Source organism: Buceros rhinoceros, unplaced genomic scaffold (genome assembly GCF_000710305.1).
Source record: "Buceros rhinoceros silvestris isolate BGI_N320 unplaced genomic scaffold, ASM71030v1 scaffold33814, whole genome shotgun sequence".
Taxonomy (NCBI): Eukaryota; Metazoa; Chordata; class Aves; order Bucerotiformes; family Bucerotidae; genus Buceros; species Buceros rhinoceros.
Genome location: NW_010410617.1, coordinates 6,879 through 19,166, shown reverse-complemented (window position 1 = coordinate 19,166; position 12,288 = coordinate 6,879). Strand labels below are relative to the sequence as shown.

The following is a 12,288-nucleotide window of genomic DNA, read 5'->3' as shown; positions in this document are numbered from 1 at the left end:
TCTTTCCCATTGTGACAGAATGAAAGACGAAATTTAGAAGAGGAACAATGCACCACACCTGAGCGAGGGAAGACATGCACTGCTCAAAGGAGTGTATATTCCCCATGCCTACAAAATGTAATATTAGATCTGTGTAACTAACACATAGAATAATCCACTTGCTCATTCCCTCAGTTTCCAACCTACAAGGACAACTTCTGCCGCTGTATGTCATAAGGAGAGCCTGAATTATCTCATTTTGCCTGATGTAGCAACAACAATACCAAGGAGAAAAAAATAGACCATTAGTTTCCCAAAGTGGTAGCCTCACACTGTTGGTAGCTATTAAGTTTGTCAACACCTTGCCAAGCTTAATCAAGAACATTCTATCTAAAAAAAAACACCAAAACCCCAAAACAAAACAAACCAGTATGGCTACAAATATCACCAATGAACCAACAGGAGAGAGAAGACAATTTCTACTTGGTGAGGTTGTTCCCACAACTGTTTAATTTTAAAAAATTACCACAGTTCTTATTACAGTTTCTAGCCATTGGGCCTTATTATACCTTTTTTCCCCCTACCCTGAAGAGTCCCTTCAAACAACTGTTTTCTCATTGTAAGGTTGTTTATGCACTGTAATGACATTTTTTTTATAAACCAAACATGAAAAGGCTGAATCATTTTTCTAGTTATTAAACCTATTTTTGTTTATTTTTCCCCATGTGTTGACACCAAGTGTTACAGTACTCTAGCTTCAGAAAAGCTGAAATATCAAATGTTGAAAAAGTATTTAATACATACAGCTAAACAGTTTCCTGTAGATCACAGGATAACTAAAATGAAATACCTTTTAAGCCTATTTGAAGACCACCAAACATCAAGGATACTGTGTGATCTCACCTCTGATGTTTTATAAAGTTTTTGAAGAACATCTACATTTGTTCAGGTCCCTGATCAGGCTGCTAATTCCAGAGGCAGCCAAAGAAGATCCTCAACCCGTAACAAGATCCTTTCCCAGTGCAAACCTTACACTGTATGTTCAAAACAATACAGTAGGAAATGAGAGAACTCTGAAACTGAAGTAAGGACCAAGAAAAAGCATCATATAGATTTGAGGTTTCCTGTGAAATGTCACATTATCAGCTGACTTCTACATCAGTGCTGCCTTCAGAATATTTTTAACCTGAATACCAGAAATACTTCCTTATGAGTTATGCAGAAAGATATTTCTGTTGTACTTCAAATTTCTACATCAGTGTTACTGTTTTGTTCCCCAAGACAAAATGGTAATCATTCTAAATAGAGAAGGTATGAGGAAAGCATATATAGATGATGGAAAGCAAATCTTCAAGATGCTTTCTCACTTCCTCAGTAGATTTTTACTGTACCTCTGTCAAGAGCTTCTGCCCTCCAAGCTCAACCAGATGAAGGGGCTTGTTCATGCACATCATCTTCACAGGAAGTCAGAGTAGCCTAATCTACTGCTGAGGGTTTTTCAGTCCAGTGTGGTTTATGATGCAACCACTCCTCTCTTGCTCAATAAAATTGATTCTTCAGAGATACGTGGGAGTTATTATCTTCTCTTGCAGCAGCCTCTACTATCAGCTTTAAAGAATAGGTTAAGGAGATGTCCATGAAGAACAACAGATAAAGGTGCTTTTGCCCTGGGACAAAAGGATGAAGAGCAAGATGACATGAAGTCTTTTCCAACCCTATGCTTTTGACTCCACAGATCTAAAAAGCAAAGAAAAACACATAAAGATGTACTGTGTGGTAGGAAGGCCTAAACAGTAATGAAAATGCCAAAGACTGATGAAAGCAAAACTTGCAGAAAGCAATTATGCCTACCAAAAAAGAATTAGTTACCAGGAAAAAAGTAAGTGCAGTTATCTCCAGCAGGCTACTAATGACAAGAGGAAAACTGTTGTCAAGTCTGGGTACGCAATACAGGTTCACATACACACTGCGTTATCCAAGCTACGGTTACAGAAACACTAAGTCTCATATACAACAGCTACCATAAACACCTACACACAATTGTCTTACTCTCTTCCTTTACATAAAAACCACACAAGTATTACGCCCAATTAAGCGATTTTATAGAGATACTCAAGTCACCTTGAGGAAAGTAATGCTGGCCTAAAGCGTGGTGACAAAGGAATCAGACTGTTCGAAAGCAAAAGCCAGTTGTATTAAGAGCCGAACTGATCTCTTAGTTTGGCATTAACAAAGAAACAAACTACTTCTTGTGATCAGTGTTTATGTTGAAAGTTCTGAAACAATATTCAAATGGGCATGTTGGGATTAAGAAAAGTTTGTTTCCAGTTAGAATTTCCAGAATCTCCTCCATTTACATGCTGTCGTTTAACCCCTTCCTCCTTAAAAGTTCAGGGGGCAAGGTACTGGTTTGACAGTGCTGAAGACTGACGTCCCATTTATGCGGCAAAAAGATGCAGAGAGGAGACATTAAGAACTCACTTGTAGAGTCCTGAAAGCGTGCTGAGGCCTCGTCCTGTGGGAGGGAGCTCCATACCAGTTCTGTTCTTGCCCATCCTGCAAAGGCTGGCAATTATGTGCAGACTCACATTTAGATTTAAAACACACTGACCGTTCAAATACTGCAGTGCCTGCTTATCTTTCAAAACCCAAGTTAATAAAGATTCCAGTTTTTCTGGAACCCCCCGGACGTGATCTTGTCAACCCGCTCTAGATAAATCTGCTTTAGCAGAGCGGTTGGACTAGATGACCTCCAGAGGTCCCTTCCAACCCCCACCATTCTGTTACTCTGTGACTCAGTTCCAGAAAGTGCTGTCTGCAAACTCTGAGCCACTGGTTTTCAACACTTTCTCCAGTGGATTTTGCTGAGCATGGGCTGAAAACCAAGCAACAGCTCCCTTGCTTTGAACTCAGATTTTCTTGCCCTTTTCTCTGCACCTTTGAGTCATCCTCCTCTTCTGTTGAACTGGCATTGCCTTTGCTGCCTGCTCATTTATAAAGCTACTCAACTATCTCCTTCCACACATTCAGACATTTTACTCTTGGAAGAAGGCCTCTGTTGACATGATACATCAACTAAATGCCACAGGAAAACTGAACCCTCTGTCAGTAATGAGTTGCTAGTAGAGTCAATAAGCAAACAGACAGGACCAGCTGTGGAAACAACTCAAACTGGGAAGTTCTAGCCATAAAAGGATAGTTAAAAAAACAGTAAAATATGTCCTGGATACACCAAAGGAGGGTGTCCTGGGTTCAGCATGGAGGAACTGGATGCTCTCATGTTGGGTTAAATTCCCTCAAGGTGCCTGCACACCCAGTGGCGGTAAACGCCTTTTACTTCTCATAACATCCCTTCCTAGCTTTACATTTATTTTAAAATTAGATGGTCAGATTTCTTAAGCTAACTGTATAAATGCTTTACAATAGCAGCATACATCATGAACACAGAGACTTCTCTGTAAGACACCTGACTTTGTGCCATAACTCACTACAACTAGATCAAAGGCTGGCTAATGATGGTTCAAGATACAGTTGTATGTGACAAAGCAGCATATGACAGGAAGTCTTTTACTGAGCTTCCAGACAAACTGAGCTAGGCCTCCTGCTACTCAATATTCTACATTCACTTCCAGCTCACTGATGGAAGCTGCCACTCAAAATCTGAAACTTCTAAGTTTGTAGCACTACCCTATCACATTATTTCACTAAATAGTGAAGGCCACTTTGTATCTTAGGTCCATCTGAGCAAAAATTAACATACCCAAATGAAAAACTTTGCTACAAACAAGGATTGAAGGCTATAGAACAAGAGACTCACACCCATTAAACATAAGGTACTGATATAAGAGTGTGACAGAAAGCAAAAGGATAACGTGAATGCTAAGAACAAAACTAGGGCATTCCCAGTTAGGATGTCCACTTTAAAGAGACAAAAATGCGGGAGAAGATATTGGAAAAACTTAAACCTATACTGCAGGAACTAGGTGATTCACAGAGTGGGGGTGGGACAGGAGAGAGTCAGGAACTGGAACTATTTAATACACCAAAAGGGTCAAAACCTAACTTGATAATGGGCATCAAGTTTTATAGAAAGGAAAGAGGTACTAAAAAGATGCTGGCCCACTCAAAACAAGGCAAAGAACAACTGGGTAGACTAGCAGGTCCAGAGACTTCAAATCTACAACAGTGAGATTACAAACTGAGCACTGGAATCCATGTTACCATCTTTGAGGTCTTCAGAACCAAATTAAAAAAACACCACAGGGAAAGGGGAGGTATTTCTGTGTTGTATGTGCTGTCAATGTATGCTGTAGACCAAAACAGTTACTGGTAAAATATAATAACCTCTGATTATGTGTCTAGATGATCTAATTACTCTTCCATGCTTTAAATGTTTGAGAAGTCCATAATGCCTGTATTTAACATATAGTTTAACAATGAGACATAATGGGCAAAATAACATGAAAAAAGATATTCGCACCAACCAAGACAGATACTTGACCAAAAAAAGTGACCTGTCTATTCTGATAACTTGTGTCTGAAGTGAGTTAGTCCCTCACTTACTCTGTGGTACAGTTCTTACTCTGTTTATTCTAGTTAGCAAGTTCTGTCAAACCTAAGTCAGAGGCCAAAAGAAGACGGTGACATCACACATTTCTGCACTGGACTCCTCAAGGTCTGCCAAACTACAGTCTAATAGGGAGAGAGATATTAATCAAGCAAAACGGTAACAAAGTCATAGAGAAAAAAAAAACAGCTCACAATGAGTCACTTTGGGAAAGCCATATCAGTAGTATTGCTCAGATCTACCACAGTCAGCTGTTCCAGAGATCAAACCCACCAGCATGACAATACGCCTGAGAGACATCATAAATTATACAAAAAATAAACGTTACTCTAGAGGTAACAGAACTATCAGCTTTATCCTAACTATATACAAGTATTTGATAAAAAAGAATTATATATAAGCATTCTCTGCACTACCCCTAAGCACAGCTCCACATCAGCCCTGTTTCTCCTTTCACATTAGACAGCTGCTTATCTTTAAGGCACCTTGAAGACATTAAACAAACAGAATCACAGAATCATTTAGGTTGGAAGAAACCTTTAAGATCATCAAGTCCAACCTTTAACCAGCCACTGCCAGGTCACCACTAAGCCGCGTCCTTAAGCACCATATCTATATGCCTTTTAAATACCTCCAGGCCTGGTGACTCCAGAAAAAAACAGGTTTACCCAGCCACTGCCAGGTCACCACTAAGCCGCGTCCTTAAGCACCATATCTATATGCCTTTTAAATACCTCCAGGCCTGGTGACTCCAGAAAAAAACAGGATCCTAGCCTTCGGCACAAGGTATCTATTTAGACAGGCACACCTTCCCTGGTCAGTCAGCGCTTTTGAAACTCAGAGCACATAAATTTGACCATACAAAATAAAAACTAACAACTAACTGACATACAGGAACACCCTGAGGATACTGACCGATTTTTACCCACCACCCCTCTTAAGTCAACCAAAAGTAGGCTGCCCTCTCTTTGTATGCAGACTTGGCGTCGCTCCTGGATAGCGCTGGTTTCATAGGCTGTGGAGTTCATACATCACAGAATAGCACTGAGAGATTTCCAGCATCTGTTTCTCAAGGGTATCCATGTCACATCAGCACTAAATGCATCATATCTTGTTTTTCATGTGGCTTCAACGCATCTTACAAGACATCTTCATATATAAGCCAGGCAAGTCAGATCTAGAAGGAACTACTCCAAAGTAGCAATGTAAAACCATAATTAAAAGAGCAACTAGTGTTTCACAGGTAAATTGGTAAGACTATCAAGTAGGTCTCTGGAGGAATCTGCCTGAAGTCAAACCAGGGAGCAAAGCATGGCCAAGCACTTCTGAGACAGGATTAGAATTCAAAGTGATCTTGAAAAATTAAGAAATGCTTCAAGGGAGGCAACAGGGAAGAAAAAAAGCAGCACTATTTAACCGAGGAGTCATTACCAGATAAAAATGGCTGCACAAGTGCAAAAATGGGAAAATTGTGTAGCCAGAAGTTCTGCAGAAAGGATCAAGTTATACGGGATCATATACTGAGTGCTTAGCACATGGTGCTGTCAGCAATTATACCAAAATAGAAGGGCTGACTTCCACCTCAAAATTCTTCTCTGGAGGCACCCATGCTCCGCTGCTTAGTATTTCAGCTCTAAAAGGCAGTTTATTTTGCATTGTCTTACACATCTTATATTCATAGGGTCGTCTTTGCCCATCAACATTAAACAAGTATTTTACTAACTGACTTCAAGGTTTTATGCACCTCTTTGACTGCTCACATGAACAACCTTCCCACACGTATGCTTAAGATACAAACTATACTGGTATATTGCTTAGATTATTTCATAAGATGGATTTTTTTTTTCCCCTGATGACTAATTTCAAATAGTAAATCGCTTGACTCCTCCAAAGTTAAAAGCATAGTTTGAGGTGGTCAAGCCTGTGGCCTTGCTGACTTGAGTTCTGCCTTCAAATCTGAACTCTGCCTGTCCCAAAGATAATCTATGGACGGCTGCTCTAGCTTTAGCAGTTTTGTCAAAGCCTGTTCCCTGACAACAGAAACAACTTTTCTCCCTGCTATACATATGTCAACTCTCCGGCTATCGGGGAGGGGGGAGCTTTCAACAGTTAAGCCCATCATTACAATAACCATGAGGTGTCCCTACACTACAGGATTCATCAGTGACCCAAACATCAGTTGTTTTCTTCCTCTTGAATTATCTTCTGGTAGTACTGCTAATTAGATGGCTAAGTGTATTTGAAGCAGCAGAACAACTGACTACAGGGAAACAACTGTTTTAGCATCCAGAACTGCCCAAGATAAAACCAAAAATTCTTCCCTGGATGTCAAAAGACTTCACCATCCCTCAAAAGTCAAAACTCCAAATTCCCCAGCAGCCACACCTCTACGGCAACATGACCTTCCCAAGACGCAAACACACAGGCCATTGTACATATTTGTACAATTTGTACATATACTGGATCAATTATGCCTGTTTTCACGTATACATAAACTACAAAAAGCCCATTTTTAACACTTAGTCAAATTGTTTAAGTATTTCCTGTCCCTCTCAAAAATTTAGCTACAGAATGCAGAGCCAACAAGAACACCTGAAGGAATTTTACAGCAACTTACATATTTAGTACTTGAATAGAAAGAGAATCTGGATTTTAGACTGACTGCTGTTCCAACACACACGTTTTATAATGAATAGTATCTATTTCCTAATTCTGTATTTAGTTTCAGTATGATGCTTATCTCCCCCACAATTACTTAGAGCTCCATCAGCCCTTACTGGTCTTCCCAGCTAGGAATTTAAAGGTTTGGGATCATGGCTGAGCGTTGCTCATTTACATAAACAGTCTTTGCCGAGCTCAGCCTTAAAAGCAAACCTCAATGGGCTGCACTTGCCATTGAAAATTAGAACAGGCACTTGTCAGTCAGAAACCAGCTGTTTCAAACTAGACTGCTAATAGTTTGACAACATTCGGTTTTTCTAAACTAGTTTCTATAACACTCAGTATTCAGGTGAACGTAAGTTTGAGGTGTCAGTGATGCCTAACAAAATCAAAATGCTCATTTAATATTTTATGCTGAATAAACCTCTAAGTTTAATTTGTGTATGAATGAAGGTGCACTAGAAATGCTAAGAGATCATTCATAGCACATATGACCATTAATATACACATCTAAGCTGCAATGTACTCCTATTCAAGTTAAGAGAAGGCAACCTCTACCCACTGTGATAGACTGTATTTAAAAAGGAGTTTCCAAGAAAAGGATGAAGGGGAAGAAATCACTGAAATCAACTGTCAGTTACACAGCAAAACAAAAATTCCAAACCCACAAAACAATCCAAGCATTCTTTGTGTTCACTCAAGTGATTTAGCAATCCGTGATAAATGTGTGATTGAAATATGACTGAAAAAGCTCTGTTGAGACAGGGTTGTTTGGAACACTTTTGCTAATTTTAAGGGAAGGCTTCATTTCTCTTGTAGAGTCACTTACACAGTAAGGCTAGAACTGTCCTGGATTTTTCTTGAGTTCAATCATCTAGCTGGAACCCTGCAGATGTCAAACCATGAGGCTCTCCTTTCTGGAAGCACATCAAGGTTCTTGCATGAAATCTGATCATCAGCACAGTAGGATTAATGAGAGAGGTGGTCAGGCTGATAAACTGGCAGAACAGAAACCTGCTTAAATGAGCATGGAACTGCATCTAAGATAAGGCCGTAATGCATTCTCACCCCTTTGTGCCAAAACTGAAGCAAGACCTTGTTTGAAATTGGTATGAAAGAAAAGGCTGTATCATTCTTTGTCTCCCTGCAGGAGGTCTGTAGTTGTTTCTGGGAAAACAGACACTAGATATTCAGACTACAACCATCGCTCTCACAGTAATGCCACTGACTGCAGAGTGACACCATGTGACATCTAGTTTAGCTTACTGAAAGGGGAATGGTGGGAGGGTTTTTAAGGAATTAGGAGACTTGTTTATGCACAGGAAGGTAAATAAGGTATAAGGGATTTCTCCCAATCAACATAAACTCTCAAACAGATGTTTACCTCCATATGCCACTGACTAAACCAAGTGCTCTCTTAAAGTGAGATATTCTTAATAAATCAATTACTGCAAATGCTGGAAATTTACCTTTTAGCCACTTCTTTCCCCTGTCTGCTTTCATTTCCTAATGATCAATAATACCGTACCACCCTGCTTGATGTGCAAGCACCTTGCCTCAGGGCACTTCTCCATGATGTTTCCTCACCAACATACGGTAGAATATTACAGCTATTTCACCTAGTGAATCTGTTCACAAATTATATAGCTATTTGACCACAAAACTTTGAAGTCCCAACATAATATGATTGGCAATACCACTATGGGATAAATTCATAACCAAAGCACTGGAAAATCCGAGAATTAAGCAGGGCTAAAATCCTGATTTTACAGAAAAGGCACAATGTATGATCAGCAACACTGAGCTAAACCTAAGACAAAACTACTCCCAAACAAATTCTGAAATTCACACAAACAAACCAAGGTCTGTTATTCCCCAGTTACTTAGAGATGACCCAAGTCTATTGGTAAGCTTATACACTTTACAGCTTTCATGATGAAGCTGCTGTGAAGAGGACTTCCAGTGGCACACAGAACTTTAAAATTTAATCAGTTCATTTCACACCAAGAAATGTCTGTATCAAGTCTCCTGCACACCCCAAATAAAATTCTTCATATCTGCCCATTTGAAAGGCTTAAAAACTTGTTAGTGGAAACTACATTTCACATACAGAAAAAGCTAAACAGAAAAACCTGTAGAGTTACACAAGATGAGAGGTAGATATGGAGATCTAATGCCTTTGGGTATTAAAGTAACATAAAAATAAATTCATTTTCTTATTTACATATCTATTCATGGCAATAAAGCTCCATAAGAGTTTTTTCTTTTAGTTTAACTTCTTAAAGAAAAGACAACATGAAGTGCCATGGAATGGACATAATACACTGTGAGATACAGTTTTCTGGCGTTCCACTGAAATGGAAATAATTTGGAGGGTTACTTCGTTTAAAGTCATGAACTAGACATGACAAATAATTACTTCCGCAATGCCTGGAAGTCAACTCAATGTCCCTCTCCTCTATGATAAACCTCACCAGAACACTCAGAACAGCAGAAATATCACCAGCACTATAAAACCGGCGTTGCCTGTATGGTCTCACAAATTGCTTTACAAAGATCTTACCCACTTCCCAGATTCATAGCAGCCAGTCACTGACAACACCAGATTTTCTCATTCATACCATTTACTTCAAACAAATCTAATTATTTGAGTTAGAGGTATGGCATAATGAGCAGCAAAGGAAACAGAAGAGCAGCTAATTTTATCGTAACTTCAGTGCAATAAATTTTTTTGTTTCAAATTCAGTAATTGTGTAGATTTCCTAACACATGTGACTAGTGTTGGGAGGCAAAGACTACCAAAGGAATGTGTATAATCCCACAAAACTAATGAACCAGCTAAATTAAAGGTATTCACACTTACATATGAGAGAACCCATAGTCACTGGTGTTTAATATACTACACAAATGCAAAAATACATAGCAGAGACCAAAAGAGAAACCAATTGGGTTTTTAGCTTTTAATTATTCTCCCAAATAGCCTCTGCAACTCCCCAAATAAATTCATCATCACTGTGGCTTGGCTTCGCGAACGAAGATCTGGGAAGGGCTTTTCCCACGCTCACTGCAAGCGATGAGTGCACCCTTCGGGCCTGCGCGGTGGATTTTTTAGGTGAGGCACAGCATGCGCAGAACTGGCTCCACCCTTTACACCTGAGGTTCATCTGCCAGGGCCTAGCGAGCTTGGACAGTGACAGAAAAGTCCTCGAGTCATAGGTTTGGTTAGAGTGTCCTTCTCTTAGATGGATGCCTTACAGGGCTAAACGAGCTCCATCTGCCCAGGTTTGGAGTCAGAGTTGTCCTTCTCCTAGGATGGCTGCCCCAAGGCTAGTGAGCCCATCCTGCCCATGGATACACTGTGTCTGACCCTTCAGTTGAGACCTGTCTGGCTTGGAGGCACGTGCCACCACCAGCACAGCTCTCAACCTCACAAGAGCACACAAGCTCTTTCCCCACAGCAAGGGGGTGCCCGTGAAAGAGTCGCTGCTCTACCTCCAGACATCACAGACCCGGGCACAGGGTGGCCGGGGCCTGCCAAGAACAGGAGTCCTGGAAGGTTCAAATAAATTACAAGTGATAAAAAACAGTTGGAAGAGTGACAGGAAATATTTGACACCTGCTCACTCACCCAGAGTAAAGCAAATACATGAACAGTTGACTTAAGCAAAAAGTAATTGTGCTGATACTTTCATACATTCTCAGCACCAAACATGAAGAAAGAACTAAACACACACCTTGAACACCTCAGAGAAGAAACCAGAGCCAATTTTCTCACATGTGAAGTCATCAAGACGAGTAAGTCTGGAAAAGGCACTTATAAGGGCTCTGTATGAAGAGGTACAAACTCTTCCTATCTGGGATGCAGTTCCTTCTCCTCCAGTGCCACCGTCAAAGTCTTCAGCACGCTCCAAGCGCGGTGGAAATCCTGCTATTGAATTCCGCTTACTTCGGTCCATTTTGAAAACAAGGTTTTATTTTGCTAAGGGAGGACTTCTCACATCTTAGGTAATTTGCTGTCTTCTCTACTCTTGTTGGATCCTAAAATACAAAGAAATTGTCATTACCGTTATTGTATTATCTAGTAAGTTTGATAGGACTCCAACACAGCTTACGTCAGTTTAAGAGAATAAGAGAAAAAAAAGCAGAAGATATTCAAGTAGGGGCACAAAAAAAAAGAAAAAAACCCCAGAACCAAAACACACAGCATCAGGAGTAAAAACAATCTAACGCACTTTTCCTTTAGATTCATGGAAATACCTTTTGCTCTGGCTAATAGGAGACGAACAGATTTGAAACTCAAAATTTAACTGGTAACAAACAACTTTCATTCCCTTTCCCCTGACCCTTTCTTTTTTACTTAAGTTCTGGTTGCTAAAGCAAACAACTAAGCAGGAGGAAACCCACAAAATGTAACCTTCTAGTCTACTTCAGTAGCAGCTGGTGACCAATCCACTGCTATTTGCAAGAAACCATTTCACACTAGGGACTGAACAAGGGATCCCTCACTAGAACAAAAGAGCAACTTTCAACTGACATAAGGAAAATTATCATCTGTCAATATGGTAGCTGGAGCACCAACACCTTTGTTTTTAAAGCTTCCACCTATAAGTGTTCCAAGACCAATTCCTTAACTGGTAGGAACACAAGTTTATATCCACTAAAGATCTAGCCGTGTATCTATAAAAACATCAACAATCCTGCTACAAAAACAAAGTACTCTCATAAGAATCTGCCCAAACAATTCTCCCCACAAACACATTTTCTAAAGCTATATTAATTTCAGTTCAACTGAAAACACAGGAAACAAGCTACGTTTGCCAAGTAAAAAAAAAAAAAAAAAAAAAGAGGGGGGTGAGGAAACCAACAGTAAGGGATTTTTTTTTTCTTTTTAAGAGGATGATGAAGTAATCGGGATGACTCTGGAGCCCATCAGATTCAGCTTGGACCAGCAGACCTGACAGGTGGCCTACTTTTTTTTCTTTAAACCTTAGACTCAGGAGGTTATTCATCTTTTCCACACTTAAATGTTCGTTTGTAGCAATTTGTTGAGCCCCTACAAAACCTGAACAAAGTGTGCAGTC

The 12,288-nt window shown here is 39.9% G+C and overlaps 1 protein-coding gene across 1 annotated transcript in view; it reads right to left on the bottom strand.

Moving 5' to 3' along the window:
- Positions 1–11,163, bottom strand: part of LOC104493080 (dual specificity testis-specific protein kinase 2-like) — a gene marked incomplete at its 3' end in the record, with an annotated part of 63,422 nt that extends 52,259 nt beyond the window's left edge. The window contains exon 1 of the mRNA XM_010135703.1: positions 10,942–11,163. Within this exon, the coding sequence (XP_010134005.1) occupies positions 10,942–11,163 (222 nt within the window). The remainder of the gene's footprint in view (positions 1–10,941) is intronic.
- Positions 11,164–12,288: the final 1,125 nt, after the last annotated feature.